We start from the raw sequence: 22913 nt of genomic DNA, 5'->3' as shown, positions 1-22913 counted from the left end.
TCTAAAATATTATTCTCAAGAAGAAGAAAATGCCATGTCTGATATTCATAAATGTACAAGCAAAATACAAAATCTAGAGAAGCAAGTCTTAAAAATCTAAAGGACTGAGCCTCAGTAAGTATTCTGGAAACTAGTCCATTTAAGAAATGATTTAAGAAACTTGGGATCTTTAGTTAATATCTAAGGTTATGGTGGGTAAAGTGCCTGCTTTCCAAGTATGAGACCTGAGTTTAGATTGCCAGCATTCAACTGAAATCTAGGCATGGAGAACGAGTTTGAAGTTACAGAGCTGGGGTGCTGTGGAGCTGGACTAGAGACAACGAATTCTGGTGTACACATGCAGCAGCAGCAGCAGCAATAACACAAATACAAGGGCACAGAAACACTCACATAGATGAGTACAGCATACATTTATAAACATGTTCCCCTCATATGGATATGTGTGTGTGAATCACTCATATATGTATATAAATGGTCTGAGTCATCTCAAATTCATTGAGAGGTTTTTACAAAGAAAAAGAATATAGATTCAATTCTTATGAAGGCAAACTATGGATCTATCCATGGATTTACAAAGTATTTTAGCAACTATTCTGACAGTATTGCATGTTCCTTTGGGAGGCAATGTGCCTTCTGGGCTGGAGGAATTCAGGAGGAAGCTGGACACTGTGCTATAGGAGGTAGTGCAGAAGAGAGAGCTCTTATGTTCCTCTGCTCAGTCTTAAAGTGATAAAGTAACATAAAGATTTAAAGGGATATTTAACATTTAAAAAACAACTGTGGAACATATTGTCTCAAGTACAAAACAGAACAAATCAAGCATAAAGAATGTCACTGAAAACCAAAGGAAGACATTATTGTGGATGCCAAGAAGAGCATGCTGACAGGAGACTGAGCTGTCTCCTGAGAGGCTCTGCCAGAGCCTGACAAATACAGAAGTGGATGCTCACAGCCAACCATTGGACTGAGCACTGGGTCCCGAATAGAGGAGTTAGAAAAAGGACTAAAGGAACTGAAGGGGTTTGCAGCCCCATAGGAAGAATAACAATATCAACCAATTAGGACCCCCAGAGCTCCCAGGGACTAAACCACCAACCAAAGATTACAAGTGGCTCCAGCCGCATATATAGTGAGGCTGGCCTTGCAGGGAATCAATGGGAGAAAAGGTTCTTGGTCTTGTGAAGGCTCAGTGCCCTGGAGTAGGGGAATGTTGGGGCGGGAGTGGGTGGGTGGGGGAACACCCTCATAGAAGCAGGAGGATGGGGGATGGGATAGCAGGTTTATGGGGGTGAATCCAGGAAAGGGATAACATTTGAAATGTAAATAAAGAAAATATCAAAAAAATCATAAGCAAAAGCATAAATTGGGTGGGGGGACTCTTGCTAATCAATATTAAAACATATCTGACAACAGTCAAAAAAAAAAAAGAAGGTGTCTGACGACTGACTTTATGTAAGATAGTTCTGGTAATACTGGTAATATAAGAATCATGGGATCTTGTCTCTGTGCCTCACTCGGTCTTTTCTTGAAATTAATTCATCTAGAAAACACATTTTATGAGCAGATATTAAAGAATGATGTGAGTTACTAGCACCAACTATTGAGTAAAGAACTCTAATCCTTGCATCACAAATTCTGTGGCTGACGCTGGTTAAGTCATTTTTTTTTTCTGTAAGTTTCTTCATCCATAAAATGAGAAATATTTTTGTCTTGAGGATTTCTGTGAGGATTAGATAAAGACTCCATTTGAGAAAAATTCAATATAAACACAAAGTGTTCCACCAGTCAGAGTGAATAATTGTCTTTAAAAAGTTTATTTTAACTTTTTCAGGTCTGCTCAGCAGTTTTTTATGTGGACCGCACATGAGCTTCCATTTACTTAATAACGGTCTCAGACTCAGGAAAACATAGTGGAGTTTCTCATGAGCCAGCTGTATTCTTTAGCAGAGACAAAACAAAACAAAACAAAACAAAACAAAACAAAACAAAACCCAAAAGGCAGCAATCTAATTGAATTGCAAGTATATTTAAATCATATAAAAGTATAAAAAATATGTAAAAGAAAAGAAAGCATCCTACCTTTGTTGATGAGATTAGTAGTAATGGTCATTATATACCCTAGAGTATGGTCTTCTATTGAATATTTCTAGCGCGCTGTGTTTTCCAAGCGTAATTTTGCCGTGTTTGCTTCTCCCTCCTCAGTGAAGCATCTCCTGTGCCACATGCAGGAACTCACACACATGGTGTATGTGGATGGACACTTGACCTAAAGAGCATGGCCTGTCTCTAGCCAGGTGGTGCTAACCATGGCGGTGTGAAGAGCTCTGCGTTAACTAAAGCTGGCAGTGCTCTTACTGTAATTTGGACTTGGAGGTAAGTACATGGAAATGAGCAAGGTGAAGAGTGAATAGGCAGAGGAAGCTGCTTACTAGAAATAAGGCCAAGTTCACCATGCGTGAGGGGGAAAGATACAGTTTTATCTCTAGATGTCTCATCTGTTTCATTAGTTCCTAAATCCCTTTGGATGACCTCTTGACAGACACTGGGATGCCTGATCTTTTCTCTGTCTCTTTCCAAGTAAACACAGAAAGTTTTCATCATTTAAGACTAGAAAAACTACTCATATTTCTGTTTTTCTATTTTCAGAAATTTTGCAGGCCAAGTTTACGGTTTCTAAATTATTTTGTTTATCATTATATCTGACACCCTTTGGAAAGTTCTGTAAATGGAACTGTTTACTATATAAGACTGGACTTTGCTTGGATTAAGCAATGAAATGCTGGAATAGTTCAAATAAAATTTTATAATTAAAAATAAAGTCACATATTATTGCTTAGTTGATGAATATAACTATTTACTATTAAAATTAGCCTTAATGTTCTTCATGGAGTCCAGCCAAATTGGTTGGTTTTACATAGGGTAGCTTTTCTTTTCTTTCTTTCTTTCTTTCTTTCTTTCTTTCTTTCTTTCTTTCTTTCTTTCTTTCTTTCTTTCTCTCTCTCTCTCTCTCTCTCTCTCTCTCTTTCTTTCTTTCTTCTTTTATTTTTTGAGATTCTTTTCCTGTTTTATTCTGCTCAAGATATTTTCCTCCAAATTAATTGAGAACCATGATGTTGAGACCTCAAAACAGGGCGACTGAGCACAGAGGCACAGGGAGGAAAGGACTGCAACTTGCTCCCAGGGACTGGAGAAAATTAAAAAATAAAAAGAAAATAAAAAAGAAGGTTGGAATCCATCAATCTTCTGTGCTAGTCATCCTTGCCTTCATCCTCCTCTCCTTCCTCCCCTTCATCATCCTCATCATCTTCACCCTCATCCTCATCTCCTTCATCAATATCTTCCAACCCCTTTTTCTCTTCGTCGTCGTCATCATCATCTTCTGCCTCTCCTTCATCATCCATGTCAGGAACCAAATAGTACTGCAAGGGATTTGTCCAAATGTCATCTTTGATGACCTCTCCTGATTTGTCAGCACCTGTGTCAGAATGGTCAGTAAACCAGGTAAAGGAGCTCTCTGGCTCTTCGTGCTGCCTCTTCCTGCTGGCCTTATTCTGCATTTGACTTGAGCGTTTGGTCAAATCCTTTCCAGATTTCCATTTGATTTCGGTGGACTTTGAAGACACCACTCTCATTCAGATGAAATTCTTTGTAGAGAACTTTATTTTCAAAGTAAGGATTTTCATCAAAATAAAAATCTATTCTGTAACCTGATTTAACGTCTTCAAATTCTGTCACTTCAACTCTGATCAAATAATGCAGAGCCTCCTCGTCCTCCTCCCCAAGCAGTGCAGACACTTGTGGATGGTTGACAAATGTTGTTACCCCAAAATTTGGGATTTTTGAGATCAATTCTGACCTCTTCTGAAAAAATGTTTGGCGGAGTTATATTTTTGTTCTACTTTCAAATTTTCCCCACTGGCTTGTTCATTAAGTCTGTCTATTTCATTTTGTACTTCATCAATATGTTCAATTGCTTCTTGCTGTTCTTTTTCTCCCTTCGGCAGGCCGGGAGAGGCCGACTGGTCCTCCAGCTTCGGGGTAGCAGCCGGTCTGGGTTTCTTGGGCTGAGGCAGGATCACAGATTGCTGCTTCGGGGCCATGGCGCGAGGGAGATGGTCGGGAGACAGAGCCCAGAGCCCTAATATTCACAGCAGGAAGAAACTCACAGGAACTCATAGGGTAGCTTTTCTGACTTGTAAATTTTAATGTCGTCAGTTTGTTTTTATATTACATAGAAGTAAAATTAAATTGTGTTATTCAATATTTCTAATACTGGAGATATTTCTCTGTCTCTGTCTCTCTGTCTGTCTCTGTCTCTCTCTATCTCTATCTCTTTCTCCCTCAACATTTTCTTTTTTATTAAAAATAGATTAATTTCTCACATAGTATATATTGATTATGGTTTCTCCTCGCTCTATTCCCAGTTTTATTTTATCTTATTTTCTTATTATCCCTTAGAAGCTTGTTTTCTGGGAGAGAGAAAGGAAGTAGATATGAATTAGGGGAAGTCGATAATAATCTCAGAAGAATATAAGGAGGGAAAACCATAATCAGAATGTATTACGTGAAGAAAAACCCTATTTTCAGTAAAGAAACAAAACCAAATTAAAATAAAATAAATAAAATAAATTATATTTCATAGAAAAACAAAACAAAATAAAACATAAGGTCAAGGTGGGCATTGTTACCAAAAAGGAAGGGAGGAATGAGAGCCAAAGTGACAACATTGGCAGACTCAGAATTTTGTCTATAGACAAGTTTCTTTTGCTTGAACAACACTGAAAACCTACCATGTGCTTGGTAAGAGCTCACTGCATTGACATTTGCACTAAATTAGGAAAGAGCTCAGAATTTTGTCTCAGTGGTTAAAAAAAAGGGGGGGGGAGAAAAGAAAAGAATGTGAGCATTTAAAAATTAGCATTGGCCAAGGCAGTGATGGTACATGCCTTTAATCCAGCACTCAGGAGGCAGAGGCAGGTGGATTTCTGATCTCGAGGCCAGCCTGGTCTACAGAGTGAGTTCCAGGACAGCCAGGGCTACACAGAGAAACTCTATCTTGAAAAAACAAAAACAAAAACAAACAAAACAACAACAATAACAACAACAAAAATTAGCATCGATGGGGGTGTGGGTGAATCCTCTTGGAGACATGGGGGAGGAGGAATGAGATGAAGAACTGTGGGAGGGTGGACCTTGAGTGTGGGGAGCCGCAATCACATTTGCCATTATAAGATGGCGCTGACAGCTGTGTTCTAAGTAGTAAATAATCTGCACATGTGCAGGGGCAGTTTTCCTGCCATGTGCTCTGCCTTTCTCATGATGACAACTGGGCCAATGGGCTGCAGCCAATCAGGGAGTGACACGTCCTAGGCGGAGGATAATTCTCCTTAAAAGGGACGGGGTTCTGGCACTCCCTCTCTTCGTCTCTTTCTCTTCGTCTTTTCCTCTGCTCTCTCCCTCTCTGCCCCTCTCTCTGCGTCTCTCTGCGTCTCTCTCTCTCTTCCTCTCTGCCTCTCTCTGCCGCGCTCTTCCTCTCTTGCTCCTGAGTAAGCAATAAAGCTTTGCCGCAGAAGATTCTGGTTTGTTGCATCTTTCCTGGCCGGTTGCGAACGCATGTAAGAGTTGGTGCCGAAACCTGGGAGTTACCATCACCGGCACAAGGAAGATCCCTCATTCCGGAACCAGAACTGCGGGTCACGGTCATGTTACAGCTTTACAAGGTAGGTCTGGTCTTGAACTTTCTAATGAAATTCAAGACAGTCTATCAGAAGTAAAGTGGGAAATAGCTTTACAAGGTAGGTCTGGTCTTGAACTTTCTAACGAAATTCGAGACAGTCTATCAGAAGTAAAGTGGGAAATAGCTTTACAAGGTAGGTCTGGCCTTGAACTTTCTAACGAAATTCAAGACAGTCTATCAGAAGTAAAGTGGGGAATAGCTTTACAAGGTATGTTTGGCCTTGAACTTTCTCCAGTGTTAGGAGCCTTTTTGTTCCTTTTCACATGTTATCAAGCGGTTAAGGCAGGGCTGAAAATTCTGGATGAAATTCAGGGTAATCTATCAGAAGTAAAGCGGGGAGAGAGAGTAGAAGCAAAGAGAAAATATGGTGCACAAAATAAGTATACAGGCCTTTCCAAGGGTCTTGAACCCGAGGAAAAGTTTGGGTCAGGGAAAAATACCTGGGGAGAGATTGGAAGGAAGGAGAAGGAAAAAGAAAAGAAAAAAGATCAATCAGCGGAGGTCTCTAGGAGAAGGAGCCTATACTCATCACTAGATGAGCTCAAGGAGCCAGTTCTTAGTAGTTCTGTATCAGATGAAAAATTTAGCTCCTCTGAGGAAACAGACTTGGAGGAGGAAGCAGCTCATTATGAGAGAAAAGGGTACCAGCCAGATAAAATGCTAGCTAATTGGTCAAGGAAAAAGCCAAAAGGTGAAGGCCAGCGTGCTGCTCAGCCTCCGGGCAGTCGGCTTCAAGGTCATAGTGCACTTCCACCCTATGCGGAGCCCCCGCCCTGCGTAATGAGCTCTGCGCAGAGAGGCAATGGACAGAGAGGCAATGCGCAGACTCGTTCATTCCCAGAGAGGAACAAAGGAAAATGCAACTGGCATTTCCGGTCTTTGAAGGAGCTGAGGGTGGGCGTATCCACGCTCCAGTAGAGTATACACAGATTAAAGAGCTTGCCGAGTCGGTCCGTAAATATGGAACCAATGCTAACTTTACCTTGATGCAGTTAGACAAGCTTGCTGGCATGGCACTAACTCCTGCCGACTGGCAAATGATTGCAAAAGCCGCTCTCCCCAGTATGGGTAAATATATGGAATGGAGAGCTCTATGGCAAGAGGCTGCACAAGCGCAGGCCCGAGCAAACGCTGCTGCTTTGACTCTAGAGCAGAGAGAATGGACTTTTGACTTGTTAACGGGTCAGGGAGCTTATACCGCTGATCAAACAAACTATCACTGGGGAGCTTATGCCCAAATTTCCTCCACGGCTATTAGGGCCTGGAAGGCGCTCTCCCGAGCAGGTGAAGCCACTGGACAACTAACAAAGATCGTCCAGAAACCCCAGGAGTCCTTCTCAGATTTTGTGGCCAGAATGACAGAGGCAGCAGAGCGTATTTTTGCAGATTCAGAGCAAGCCGCACCTCTGGTAGAACAGCTCATTTATGAGCAAGCCACGCAGGAATGCCGAGCGGCCATAGCCCCAAGAAAGAACAAAGGTTTACAAGACTGGCTCAGGGTTTGTTGGGAGCTTGGGGGACCTCTCACCAATGCAGGCTTAGCGGCCGCCATCCTCCAATCCCAAAAATGCTCCATGGGCAGAAATGAATCAACGCATAGATCTTGTCCAGGAACAACTAGATGTATTATGGCAAATAGCTCAGCTGGGATGTGAACAAAAGTTTTCCGGATTGTGCGTTACTTCCATTCAGTATGAGAAATTTACTAGGGCAGCTAATTTGTTAAAAAGTCTTTCTCAGTATATGTTACAGAATTGGACGGCTGAATTTGAACAGACCCTTCGGGAATTGCCATCATTCAGGTCAACTCCACGAGCTTGGACCTGTCCCTGACCAAAGGATTACCCAATTGGATCTCCTCAGCATTTTCCTTCTTTAAAGAATGGGTGGGGGTGGGATTATTTGGAGATACACTTTGCTGTGGATTAGTGTTGCTTCTTTGGTTGGTCTGTAAGCTTAAGGCCCAAACTAGGAGAGACAAGGTGGTTATTGCCCAGGCACTTGCAGTTCTAGACGTGGTGCTTCCCCTGATATATCTATGCTTAAGCAATAGGTCGCTGGCCACTCAGCTCTTGCACCCCACGAGGCTAGTCTCATTGCACGGGATAGAGTGAGTGTGCTTCAGCAGCCCGAGAGAGTTGCACGGCTAAGCACTGCAGTAGAAGGGCTCTGCGGCACATATGAGCCTATTCTAGGGAGACATGTCATCTTTCAAGAAGGTTGAGTGTCCAAGTGTCCTTCTCCCCAGGAAAAACGACACAGGACCAGACCAGGACCCCTCTGGGTGATGAGCCTGGAAGGAGGTTATGTGTATGGCTCTTTTACCTGCACACTGGGGATTTGACCTCTATCTCCACTCTCATTAATATGGGTGGCCTATTGTTCTTATTAAAAGGAAAGGGGGAGATGTGAGTGCGGCTCTCTGCCGCGCTCTTCCTCTCTTGCTCCTGAGTAAGCAATAAAGCTTTGCCGCAGAAGATTCTGGTTTGTTGCATCTTTCCTGGCTGGTTGCGAACGTGCGTAAGACTGGAGGGGAATAATGATTGGACTGTGAAAATAAATAAATGCAAACAAACAAACAAACCCACAAACATAATTAGCATTGGCTTTGTTTGAGCCTCTTTCCCCCCTTTACTGGTCTTTTTTTTGTACATTATAGTTTCACATTTTGATTTTTTTTTGGAGTTTTTATGGTGTGTGTGTCCATATGAATTTCTTATTCTTTCTTTGTTTTTTTGTTTTTTTTGTTTTTGTTTATTTGTTTTGTTTCTTTTAAAAAATGGGAAAAGGCATCAGAATGGGGATATGGGTAAGATCTGGGAGTGGACGAGATAGTGGAAACCATAATCAGAATATATTGTGTGATAATAAGTTTATTTTCAATAAAAATCACATTTAAAAAAAGAAAAAAATTAACATTTTCCTTTCACTGAAGGCTGCCAATGTTGTCGCAGACATGCCTGTGAACTCTAATCATTTTTGATCCACCTTTGCAGATTAAGTTGCAATTCCCATCTTCAATGATCTATCCTCCTTCTGTGGGATTCCTACAGTCCTAACTTACATCCCTGGGATTGTCCATGAGCCTCTTGTGACTGGCAAAAATCTTCTTTCCTCTTCTCTGTTTCTCTCTACCCACTGCCTGCTCTACCATCCACAGGCCTTGTTCCAGATCTGTGGTTTGGCAGCCATATTTGCCTGGTCTAATTACACAGCTCATCCACCAGCTTTATCTGTCGTAGCTCCAGTTACACTGCTCCTGGACTGGCTCTAACTAAGGCAGAACAAATTCTCATTCCAAATGCGCAATCAAAGAAAGAGTGTAGGTCAAATCACAAAAGTGAAAGCAGCATGAATAGCCAAGATAGCATGTTTTCTATCAAATTTACTAGTTTTATAGAGGTGTTCTCTAACAAGAGTTGCCTAGATGATCTCAAAAGCACAGAATTTAAAGGAGCAGTAATAAATTTTTATCAAGAATTCAAGGAATTTAAAAGACACATGAAGAAATACTTCATTGAACTCCAAGAGGCTAACAACAAAAGCCTAAGTTATATCCAAGAAGTACAAATATGAGGTTAAACAAAATGAAAGAGCTAATTTATACTTTGAAGACTAAAATCAATAAGATAGAAACATTGAATAAAACACAAGTGTAAATAAAGATGGAATTAAAAATATAACTCTCTGTTCCTATTAGAAAATTCAGCATACAAGTAGGATAAACCAAGCACAAGACAGAATATCAGGATATAAAAGATAAAACAGAGGACCTAGATGAAATAAAGACTATGAAAACTTAAAAAAGTATAAGAACATGCCTGTGAATCCTAATAATTTCTCAGCCACCTTTGCAGTGCCATCTCAGACATGCATGCAAACCCTAATGGAACATGCAGGAAACGTGGGATACCAATGAAAGCACAAATCTTCAAATTACACATGGATTTGAGGTAGAAGAATCCAGAACAGTGGCATAGACTATTGAAGATAAATAAATCTCCTAAATAAAGATATATCTGCACACACACAGAATCCAAAGTAGACAGACCAGAAAAGAATCTACACAAGGCTTAAAACAGTGAAAACTCTAAATATTCAGATAAAGAAAAATATTGAAAGCTGCAAGAGAAAAAACACAAGTCACATATAAAGGAAAGCTCATCAGAATAACACCGAATATTTCTCAATGGAACCTTTGGAAGCCAGAAGAGCCCAGAATAACACACTCTAGTTTCTAAAGGCCATGATTGCCAACATAGACCACTCTTCCCAGAATCTCTATCTGCCATCATTGAAAGAAAAAGAAAAAAGTTTATGATTCAATCAGCCTAAAATGTTCAGGGAAAAACCAAACCAACCAAACAAACAAATACCCCTCCAACCCCAAAGGCATTTGTTAGTAATGACAAAACAGTAAACAGAACACTGGAACTAATACTTAGAACTTAAGAGAGAAAGAAGCATAGGTATGAGACTCTGGAAAGGAAATAAACAAAACTATAATTATTGAAGTTTGACCTGTATCTATTGTCCTGAACAAAAAATTAACTGAACATGGATCAGAGACCTCAACTTGGACCTGAAATACTGAAGCTGTTGGAAAAAAGCAGGCTATTTTCTACAGAATATAGGCTTAGAAAAGGACTGTCTGAATAGAACTCTATTTGCTCAGGAACTAAGGTCAACAAAGTCTGTGTAGCTAAGGAAACAATCAATTAGGTAGAGACCCAGAAATGTGAGAGAATCATTGCTACCTACACATCTGATAGGATCAATAACCAGAATATACAAAGAACTTAAAAAAAAAAGTCAAGAAAACAAATGGACCACTTAAAAATGAACTAGGGTTCTAAAGAGAGTTCTCAACAGAAGAAATAAAAGTGGCTAAGAAATACATCAAGAAGTGTTCATCATCCTTTGTAATTGAGAAAATTCAAAATAAAAACAATTCTGAGATTCCATCTCACCAGCCAGTATGCCTATGACACACAAAAACAACAGACAACGAATACTGATGGTTGTGGAGAGGGCAACCCAAAATTGGTGATAATGCAAACTGTTTTGACCACTCTGGAAATCAGTGTGGAGAGTTCTCAAAAAAAACTGAAAGTAAATACCATGTGACCCAGTTATTCCTCCCCTTGGTATATTCCCAAAGGATTCACCATCCCACAGATTCTGGCTCAGTAGTGCTTATTGCTGTCCTCTTCATCATATCTAGGAAATAGAAACAGCCTAAATGTCCTGCAGATTTAAGTATACAACATGGAGTAACCACAGAAACAAGGAAAATATAAAATGACTATGGAGGAGAGGATGGAAGGATACAGGTGATGTAAAGGGGAGAAACAGGAAAACAGGGAGGAGGGTTCTAACTGGGAAAGGCTAAGGAAGCAAACACAGAAGGAGAGGAAAGTAGGAGTAAAAATAACAGCAAGATTGTTTGCTCAAAGACTCAAGGGATCATAGTATCTTTATATTTTACAGACATAAGTAAAATTTTGCCATTTGGGGATGAGACAAACTGTAGACAAACATAACTCCCAGTACTGGGCATGAGAAACCTCCTTTTTAGTGGGTGGTCAGGGAAGTTCAAAAGACTCCCCAAACAATATAGACTACACTTCTCACCCACGAATGTTTCTCAAAAGTTGAAGGTCAGCCCCTATTACTGAAGACTTCACATATAAGACTTGGATGATTGGAGCTGGATTTAACTGGAAAGCCTCCTTCCTGCACTCTAGCTTTCATAGTACCTCCACAGAAAGTATTATGCAAGCAGCCAAGGGAGCAAAGCAGTTAATGGTCATACCTAGCTGTGAGAACCCATGAACCACCATAATGACAGGCATAGTAGGATATACAGGACAGTTCAATAGTGATACTTTTATTTTGGTGATAATAAACAGCTTTCTAAGAGGACTTAAGGTCCACACAACAGGCGTGAAATCGCTTACTAGTTTTAGAAACCTAACCAGCTTCCTTAGTACATTCTAAATCTTTATTTACAGATAAGTGTTGCTGTTGCCCCTCATCAAAGAAGCTTCTATCTACAGAAAATGTCCCCATTTTTCTTGCTACAGGAAACCACAATTGACATATTGCAAAGATCATTGGATCTTGGAGAGCCCAGTACCTGTGGTTACTCTGCAGTACAGCTCTTGCATCTATGACTCAAGAGAATACCATGGAAGGAGGACAGAAAGATGGTAAGATCCACAATACCAAGAAGTCTGCTGTGAGACTGTGACTCTTAGAAATGGCCACATAAACAAGAACTTAACAATGGAAAAGTCAACAGACAGGCTAAACACAGAAGGGTGAAAATCTCACAAGGTCCAATACATAGCCAGAAAATATGGGCAACAATGAATGCTTCCAGGACTTAGGTCCCTCTAATTGGTTATCCAATACAGAGTCATCAGCCCTGAAACCATATACACACACAACAGAAACGAACTCAGCAGGTTGCATTTATATATTTGTGTATATGTTTTTTATATATGAATGACTTAACAATAATAATCAAAGAGGCTACCGATTTGTGAGTAGGGAGATTATGGGGGTTGAAAGGGAGGAAAGGGAAGAGGAGAAGCGATGGTTTCAATGAAATGTTTAAAATAATAATAAATTGGCATTGAAAAATTAAGAAATTTCATTTTAAAAACTGTCTCTATAGTCTCCATATCCCACAATGCATCAATTGGCAAGAGTGAGTGGACTTGCCTTTGTACACAGGACTTCTATGATCTCACTAGTCATTCTCATCTGTCTTCTATCAATATTAGACTTTATCAACCACAATAAAAAATGATGAAGGTATAGTACCTCATATAATTATCATTCATTGACAGCTGATAATAATAGTATCCTTATTTTGCACATGAGCAAACAGGCTCAGAGATCTTAAATATCTTCACTTGGGATTTAGAAAGCAGCTCATGTGTGATTTCACCTCAGGAGTGTCAAACCCTGAACTGCTCATTCTAATATGCTTCCCTTACTTTTCATGATTGGCTGTAATACAATTTAATTTTGTTTTTGTTTTTTAAAGATTTATTTATTTATTATATGTAAGTACACTGTAGCTGTCTTCAGACACTCCAGAAGAGGGCGCCAGATCTCATTACGGATGGTTGTGAGACATCATGTCGTTGCCGGGAATTTAACTCAGGACCTTCGGAAGAGCAGTCAGTGCTCTTAACCTCTGAGCCATCTCTCCAGCCCCTAATTTTTGCTTTTTGAATTCTTATTTTTTTTTTCTATTCAAGATATCTAGGGATGCAATAGCAACTACCACAAATTGAATGGTTTGAAAAAAACATGGTTTATTTTCTTTTAGTTCTAGAGCTCAGAAGTCTGAAAAATGTCTGAAAGATGGATTGTTTTGGGCTGGGGGGCTTCCAGGGAAGAGTCCTTTTCTTCTTATACCCTAGTTTAGAAGCTCTCTCCATTCTTCTGTAGTCCTTCCCTCCACTTCCAGAATATATCCATCCAACCTGTGCTTCTCACTGTCTCATCTCTTTCTTCTGCCTGTATTTATCCTTCTCACTGCCCACTCACAGTAACCCCTTGCTTGTATCGAAATTATCAGATTAGCAATGATAATTCCCCATCTCAAAAACTTTAACAACTTAAGAAACAAAGTTCATTGAATAAAACCAGATTAATAGGTTTAGGGCATTACAATGTAATGATCTTTGAGTGGCCATTACCCAACCTACCATACTACTCATTATAAGCACCAGATTCATGAGATTTTGATCTATTACTACACGAGAAGGTTCCATTAAAACATATGTATTATACCAATTATAAATCATTATTAGTTAAGTCATATACATATGTTATGAGTGAAAAAATATATTTTAAAGAAGCAATTAATATACCTCAAAGGAGGACATTAATAAGCTATATTTATTTGATTCCAAAATATATTACATTTCCATTTCCTCAGTAAATATAAATTGAATCATGTAATGCAGAAGATAAGAATTCTAAAATCAGAAGCCAACACCTGCAGATTTTGTGACATTGCACCTGTGTTTTTTGAGTGAAGAAAATATAAAAAGATCAACAGTATATCAGATGTTATCTTTAAATAATAATAAATTTACTTCTAAAAGATAAAATACCTTAAATATAACTCAGTCCTAATTGAAAATGTGAAGCTCTGCTAAGTTTGCCTGTTTAATGGAAACAGTTTTCCTTAGTTAAATAGCTTCGTTGTTGAATAAAGCTCCACCAAAGAGTTTTATTACCAGCTGTGAAAGGTTTCTTCCTATAAATACATATAAACAAGGACAAGAATAGTCTTGCTATCCTAAAGCTGCAATTCTTAGTTTTATGATTTTTTTTGTGAATTCTAGTTTAAAGCAATCTACACTTTCAAACTACTCCTTGTAAAACAAGTCTCATTTGAATTACCTTGATATTTCTATAGTGATGTCTTTATTTTCTTGCCTTCCCTTGCTCCTGAAGATTTGTAGTATTCCTACTTTCGTCTGTATATACACTTGCTAATCAGACTTGTGTTTTGTATTATCTGTAGAAGACTCTGTCTCTCTGTCTCTGTCTCTGTCTCTGTCTGTCTGTCTGTCTGTCCTTCCCTCTACCTTCCCTCCCACCCTCTCTCTTCCTTCTATTTTGAGGTAAAACTTTACTGAAAGCTTTATAGCTGATCAAGTACATAAAACCATTATATGGCAGTCCAGGGATCCATCCCATAATTAGCCTCCAAACGATGACACCATTGCATACACTAGCAAGCGTTCGCTGAAAGGACCCTGATATAGCTGTCTCTTGTGAGACTAGGCCGGGGCCTGGCAAACACAGAAGTGGATGCTCACAGTCAGCTATTGGATGGATCACAGGGCCCCCAATGGAGGAGTTAGAGAAAGTACCCAAGGAGCTAAAGAGATCTGCAACCCTGTAGGTGCAACAACATTATGAACTAATCAGTACCCCGGAGCTCTTGACTCTAACTGCATATGTATCAAAAGATGACCTAGTAAGCCATCACTGGAAAGAGAGGCCCATTGGACAGGCAAACTTTATATGCCCCAGTACAGGGGAACACCAGGGCCAAAAAGTGGGAATGGGTGTATGTGTGTGGTGGGGAGGGTATGGGGGACTTTTGGGATAGCATTGGAAATGTAATTGAGGAAAATACGTAATAAAAAATATTTTTAAAAACCATTATATGTCCTTCCCTGCTATTTTGTAATTTTGTTTAAAAATTATAGCTGGTGGTTTTTTGAACAACTTTCCTCACAAGAAGTCCTATGTCCTATGCTGTTTATTGCTATTGATACTTTATTCCAGATAGGGGATAGAATATTGTTTCCCTCTCCAGAGGCCTCATAATACACCACAAGTTATAATTATCATGGCAAATACTTTCATTCTGACAAATAAATCCTACATGTTTTTAAAACTGAGAAAGAAGGGGTTGGTGAGATGATCTTTTGATTGAAGTAGCTGTTAAACAAGCATAGGTACCTAAGTTCATATTCTCAGCATCCAGTAGAAACTGGCATGTCTGCATCTGTAACTTCAACACTGCAAGGGAGGAAGGTTAGCAGAAACAAGGAGGATCCAGGAGGTCACTGACCAGCTAACCTAGAAGAATCTATGAGCTTCATGCTTGGTGAGAGACCTCATCTCTAAACATAGGATGGAAGGCAATTGAAGAAGATGCCTCTAGCCTCCAGGTGTGTATGCACACACATACACTGATATCTCCAACGTCCATGAATAAACACCCACACATACCACCACATAAACATATATACCATGCATGAGTTAATGATTATTGAATAATGATGTTATATTGATTAAAGAAAAAGCAATAGTGGCCCATAAAGACAGTACTAACTGGACTTAGTGGGTTATGAAAAGTTGTGAGGTTGTGAGGGGGACTTCTTGGGGGAATATGAGAGAGTTAAAAGTGGGGATTGCCATTGATATGATCATATTTCATTGCATGCACATAGAAAAATTTAAAAGAAAAGTGAGAGTGGGTTTTTTTTTTAAATGGACCAGCATGTTGGATAGCTTCTACATAAGCAGAAGACCTTGAGTTTGACTCCAGAATGAAAGGTAGAAGGAGAGAACTGACTATTAAAGGTTGCCTACTGCCTTCTACATATACACAGTGGTATACATATGCCTGCACAAACTCCACACAAACACATGTACACCATACCCACACCTCCCACACACATATACACATAGACCACACACCATACCATGCACAGACACACACACACACTCACACAGACACACACACATACACACACACACACACACACACACACACACACACACACACACACTTTAAAATATTAAGGTCATATCTCTACCATATATATATATATATATATATCCTAGAATATAACTATTTTATTAAATATTTTCTTTATTTACATTTCAAATGTTATCCCCTTTTAGAATATAACTCTTACTTTTGAAAGTTTTTGTATGTGAATTTTTATCCAAAATGAAGTCTTCTACTTTTGTCCATATGTCCTCTAAGCATTCAAATCAGAGAGGCTATGAGAACTGAGTGCGCCTCACATTCAAGAGGGATAACTTCCTGTGGAATGCTTCTTTGGCTTGCCTTCAGGTAAGGGATGCTGCCTATTATCCCTGTTTTCTTGGCTGGGATGAAAACCCAGAAGGAAGTCAGTGATGGAAACACCTCATTTGCTTAAAACCACAAAGCATTCTTTATATTCTGAGTTGAGCAGTTAAAAAGCCAAGAGATATTCTTGAAAAATAAGTAAGCAAATAAGCATGCTGGGGAATATAGAGAGATTTTCTCCTTATTTTTGAAAAAATATATGATGAAAGTAATTGAAGAATATAAAAACATACTAATGTAACACTGATCCAAAAGATCCAGTATCTTTATAACATTATTTTTCTGGATGGGATGTCTTATTTCATTTCAGTTATTTGTGTCTGTTGCGTATTTATCTGCTAAATTTAGATTTTTTTTCTAAGTTCTTTCAGATTCTCTTAAAGAGGATCATGAATGGGGCCATGTTTTCAGAGAGATGCTTCTGATGGCAGTAGTATTTATCGCTAGGAATTTATTTACTTACAACTTTTTTGTGATTTCTTTCTTTGTTTAAGTTATCTTTTCTCCTTTATTGCCAAGGATTGAACCTAGGGCATTGCATATGCTAGGCAAGCCCTGTGACACTCAACTGTTCCCTTAGCCTGCAAATCCTTTCTTTATTTGCAACACGGTCTGTGATTTTCACGTATCTATTTTTTTTTTTCTTCTCAGAGATAGGAAGTCTAAACATATAGAAACTGAAGGTACTTCACTCCAAATATTTACTACAAATCACTATAAAGATTTCTGATAGATTTAAAATAAAAGTTTTCATCTGCTTTTATCCCAAACTTTTGTGCTGTTCTACTAAACAATACTGTAGTCTACTCTAATGATTCCCTTGCCAATGCTCTTTCTTGATTAGAATGTGGGTTTCATAAAGGGGAAGATGTGTTGGCAAGAGGGGCTAAGAACAGAATGCACTGCATGCTATAAAGTCAAGTGAAAGTGTTTATGTTTGTCCTGCAGGCAGTATTGAGGCATTCACAACTCTTGAGCTGAGGTGTGTGGTCAAAGTGGTAGTTACAGGAAAGCAATATGCCCATAGTATTTGTGCTAGAGGGGAAGGGAGAGAAATTGAGTGAAACAGACTCCTAAATAGAAGAGGCCACTTAGTGCTGGAGTGCAGTGTAGGTATGACTTAACTAATAAAGGCCTGGCTCAGGATGCTGTTGCAGAGATTGCAAGGAAGCCAGCAAGGTTCTATGATATTACTGATGCAGATGAGGTACAGACTTTATAGGACTCATGGTAGAGAAATAAAATAAGGAGTGAGGTTTTAAGCTTGAGGAATTTAACAAAAACATGATAGTAGCAAAGACAATGAAGAGAGGTAGCTTATTTGAATAAGATTAATTCAGCTTTAATCATAATTTATTTTCAAAACATGCAGGTATATATGTGCAGTGCCAACGGGAAAATATGGATTGGGTTTCACAAAAGTAATTGTCTTTATATGGATTTGGAATTACCCATGTAGAACTGAGTGTGAAGCCTTAGGCATATGAGCTTTCCAGTTGACAGGGTACAGAAGAGAGGGGCAATGAAGCTTGAAACTCGTGCCGCTGCATCTGCTTTATTGTCTTAATAGCTCCTCACTGCCTCAAGTCCTCTGCTCATAATGAGCATCTTCATGAGCCATTTAAGATTTCTGTAACCTAACTTCATCATGAACAAAGATTAGGATTCTGCTGACTATCTCGTACCTCAAGGCCAAGGAAAGGTACCTAACACATGGTAGGTAATCAAGAATTATCTAGTGAGAGGCTGGAAATAAGACTGGGTGGTTATGAAAGCATGAGGCTCAGAGTTCTGATCACCACCAGCAATATAAAAGCTGTGCATGGTGGTGTCAGGCTGGAATCCCAGAACTGGGGGTCAGAGATAGATGTGTCCCTAGGGCTTGCTGTCCAGCAAGTATAGTTAAAAGTGGTGAGCTACAGGTTCAGTGAGGGACCCTGTCTCAACAAATACTTTGTAGAGCAGTTGAGGAAGACAGCTGATGGTCACATCTGGTTTCCATATACATCTTCATCATTGAGTGCACTTAAACACATGCAACATACACACACACACAGCACACACAGACACACAGCACACACATACACACACACACAGCACACACACACACAGCACACACACACACACACACACACACACAGCACACACACACACACACACACACACACACACACACACACACACACACACAAATGCATGCACATACATCCATGCAAGTCACAGTATCTAGTGTACTGAATGCATGAATGAGAGATTGAATGAAGAAACAGTATTTTCACAAATAATTCAGTTCTTTAAACTGTCTGTAGTTTAGACAATCTGCTGGGCCAAAGACAAATATTTTTCAAATACCATATTTTATACCAAGACATATTTTACTCCCACCTTCCATAGGCAACATCCTGACCTTCACCCTTGTATTTTACCCCATGCCCCAACTACCACCACCACAGGTAACATTCTGACCTTCTTTGCTGTGTGACTTTTCAAATGTGATTGGTGTCCTGCTCCTCAGAGGTTCTTTTTCACTTTGGTTGTCTCCCTTTGAGAAAAACAAAACAAAACAAAACAAAACAGAGATTGTAATTACTTCAGCATGAAGTTGAATGTGCAGTGTCACTGATCTTACTCAGTTATCAATGTGAATATTAAAACTTAACATCTATCTATGATTTCCTAAAAATGCTTAACCTGTACCTAAAGAGATATTTTCAACCTGACTGTTGAATAACTTACTATCGAATCAGCTTTGATCACCTTCCTCGTACAATTCACAAAATATTTTTGTCAATGTAACCCTGGCATATGATCCTCCTAATTTTGGTCTTTAGGGTGCCCTAGCATTGACCCTTCAGGCTTGTTAGTGGTAGAACAATGGAGAGTATGTGGCAGTCTCATCCTATCATTACTAGCTTTGTCCTTTTCATGAGTTCTTTCTAGTCTGCGTGTCAACATTTTCCTAACTTTTCCTTTGAAGTGGAATTTTGTCATACTGGAAATGGCCAGTGGCTAACTGATGATGTTCTTATAGTGACTAACTGATGATGTTCCTATATGGGTGCACTGACACATCACCAAGGTTACAGGGAAGGAAGGACAGGTGCCAAACTTTAGTAGAGGGAACAGAAAACTGTGAGTGTGAAAAAATAGAATGAGGAGATAGTTGGTAAAGCATTTGGTGCCCAAAGATGAGGACCTGGGCATAAAAGGCCAGACATGGTGGTATGTGTAATACTAACGCTGGGGCTGCATCCCACCAGAGCTCTGTAGCTTCCAGGACAGTAACCTAGCTGAAGTGGTGGGCCTTAAGTATCAGTATGTGATGGACAGCTCCTGAAGAATGGCACCTATGATTAGCCTCTGGCTTTCATGCACACCTATTTATGACCATACACGTAGACCTGAATACTGGTCTCCAGCTTCCTTCCCCCAAGAGGAAATGTAGGTTATTAGAAAATACCTGTAGGGAATAGAAATGGTGCTTGAAAGTAAATTGTTCTGTAGTAGAAAGGAAGGGACAAATAAAAAGAGGAGGTAGATCAGGTAGGCAGCTGAGACAGAACAAAAAGCCCAAGGTAGAGTTGCCATGGGGGTGGAAGATGAACAAGTAGTTAGAGACAAAGACTCTGAGTATCTTGTGTGCCATAATATGGAGTCTTTGACATTATGCATGCGTACTGAAGACTGACTATATCAGATAATTTCATTTAAGTCTCACAGTAACCACATGTATTAGGCAAGGCTAGAGTTATTTCTTATATAATATATAATTACTTGAATGGCTAACTACATGCACATAGTGAAGAAGTGAGCCAAGAGCATCTACTACTACTACTACTACTATTACTATGCTGTACAACTTATTGTGCATCATGTTTTGATGTTATTTGTAAAAATTTGCACTGTCATCTTTCTATATTGTGTAAATATAGATATATGAACAATGTCATGGTCAGAAGAAAAGGAACATGTTTGTATTGAGCTGTCTTTGTATTTCTTTACCTATCGGTTCTTGATAAACAGAAATTTCATGGAAAAGTTTTCATTTAACTTTTAAAGACTACTTTAGAAAGCACAATACAGTATGGTTTGTTTAACTTTTAGATATTTCCTTATAGGATTCAAATTAATTTTATTTATATGCTGTTGAAAATGATTGTATTTTATGGGAGAACATAGCATTTTAATATTTCATAATTGTTAGATTTAGCATATTTTAATAGAAAACTTTAAAAAAAAACCTGTTTTACCTATTTCCCACATGTACTTAGAAAGGACAGACACCAAGCATTCCCAGACAGAACTGCTAAGAGTATTTGTTGCTAGCAGGTCTTCTCATAATTAACACTACAGTATCATAACTGCCACAAGGCACTGGCTATACTCAAGAGCTGCTCTGCCTGGGTTTAGTCTAAGCTCTCCTCCAAGAGATGGGTCTTGAAAAGCATCTGTTCTTCTGCTTTCTCTCTAAGTGTCCTGTAGTCTGTGGGCAGCTCATCTGGAAAGGCTGACTCATAGCTCCTTCTCATCTGTCACCATGCAGAAGGCCTGGTGATGAGGTTTCTGTTGTAATGCTTATGGAGTGGGATCTCATACAGTCTAAGTCATGGTCTAGCTGTGTGTTAGCAGTGTTAGAGCAGATTCTGTCTCACAGACATCAGTGCTTGGAATGGGCTCAGTACACTGCCCAGTGCATAGTTAGTGCTGAAAACTCTCATGTTCTTCAAGAAAAAGACCTATTGACTATTTTTTTGTAACCTATGAGAAAACAAAATTAGCAACAAAAACTCTTCCAAGTACAAATATATCTCCTAACTTTATTATACTCCCTTCAAATATGCAAATGCAAAATATATAAATTAATAAGAAGATGGCTTAAGCAGTACACAACCTAGATGTTACCATAAAACTGCTGAGCAGTCTTCCATATGACAGCATTTATTAGCATCCATTAGCAGACAAAGGATGAGACTCAAGACTGACTTAGGAACATAAAGAACATACCTGTGCTATGGTTGGCTGAGAAAGACTGCTCAGGTTGGGGCAGAGTTTCTTCTCCATTCTCCCTTCCATGGGATTCACTTTGTTGAATTTTACTGTCAGTGATTTTAACATCTTCTCTGAGGCAGGTCTGAAAGACCTCCGATTATATGACCCTGTATCTCGAAGAGGAGAGATGTGCTTTGTTTTTCTTTCCATTAGTAGACAAACCGATTAGCTGTTTAATCAGGATTTTGTTCTGGTTAATTCCTACAGCTGACTCCCTAGCTAAGCAGGGCTTTGACTTAAAAGCAGTAAATTACTTCTGCTTGGGTGATTTGCACTCTGTTTATGAACTTCCAAGAATCAAAATACCCCTGTGAATAATTTAAGACGAGAGGATTAAACAAGTTGAGTTGAATTGTTTAAAAGACAATCATGCTGCCCATTGACTTGTTATTTTCCTTTCTAATTGCTCACCTACCTGTGCCTAATTTTAAACACAGGGATATATGTGAATGATTAACTAGTGAAACATGTGTGAAGGTTCTAATTTAAAGCAAGTAGTCTTTTTTTGCCAAAGTGCCCATATCTAGTAATGAAACATGACTTTACTATTAAACTTATCTTGTCTGTTCATTCAGATTTTGATTCCATATCACTGGCATAAAAGTTTGTGTAATCTAGTCTCTGTTTGGATGTTAACTGGTGTCTCCAACCTTTGAGAGTCACAGGTCCATGATCAAGAATTGTTAAACTCCTCACCCAGGGCCCAGATTTCTTTGACATTTTGTGATATTGAATGTTAAAACATGTGTAAGCACGTATTTTTTAAATAAGGATTGGTCTATGTGTGTGTGTGTCTGTCTGTCTGTCTGTCTCTGTCTTCATCTCTCTCTCTCTCTCTCTCTCTCTCTGTATCTGTCTCTCTCTGTCACTTTGTGTGTGTGTGTGTGTGTGTGTGTGTGTGTGTGTGCGTGTATGCAGCCTGGAGGTTTACTTTGGGTATCTTCCACATATCAATCTTTACCTTTTTTTTTTTTTTTCAAGTCATGACCCCTGGAACTCCTTGGTTTTCCTAAGCCAGTAAGCAAGCCACAGTGAGCATTCTGTCTCTACCTCTCTAGTACCGGGATCGCAGGGCACATGTGAGTTGATGTGCTTGGTTATTTTGTGTGTGAATCTAAATTAGGATCATTATTTTTGTGCAGTAGGCACTTTATCTGCTGAAACATTTCCCTGTTTTTCTAGCCCACTGATTCCAGTTTTTGCTGGCCATATATATTCATGGATGTGAGTCCATCCACTGGAGAGTGGGCAACATAGCAGTGAATACATCATTAAAGAAAGCAGACTCTGTTTCCCAGAAGCTATCAGCTATCAATAGCTCCTTAGTTAGGGTCAAGGGACTCATGAGTCCACCCTCTCTCTGTGCTGAAATTTTGACTGCCTTGACGTTGTGCAGATCTTGTTCAGCCCATGATAACTGGTCTTAGGGAAAAGAGGATTATAGATGCCTCATTTGTGACTGAACATTCCACATACACT

General features: G+C 39.3%; 1 protein-coding gene and 1 pseudogene across 1 annotated transcript in view; both read right to left on the bottom strand.

Annotated features, from left to right (window-relative positions):
* Window positions 1-21583, bottom strand: part of Cngb3 (cyclic nucleotide gated channel beta 3) — a 229774-nt gene extending 208191 nt beyond the window's left edge. Inside the window, exons 1-2 of the mRNA NM_013927.2 lie at window positions 21390-21583; window positions 18852-18927 (exon numbers count right to left, since the gene is read on the bottom strand). Coding sequence (NP_038955.1) covers window positions 18852-18927; window positions 21390-21500 — 187 coding nt within the window. The 5' untranslated portion in view covers window positions 21501-21583. The remainder of the gene's footprint in view (window positions 1-18851; window positions 18928-21389) is intronic.
* Window positions 3050-4173, bottom strand: Gm11877 (predicted gene 11877; annotated as a pseudogene).
* Window positions 21584-22913: the final 1330 nt, after the last annotated feature.

This window comes from Mus musculus, chromosome 4 (assembly GCF_000001635.26).
Source record: "Mus musculus strain C57BL/6J chromosome 4, GRCm38.p6 C57BL/6J".
Classification (NCBI taxonomy): domain Eukaryota; kingdom Metazoa; phylum Chordata; class Mammalia; order Rodentia; family Muridae; genus Mus; species Mus musculus.
The sequence above is the reverse complement of the archived record's forward strand: the minus strand, read 5'-3'. Positions and strand labels throughout refer to the sequence as shown.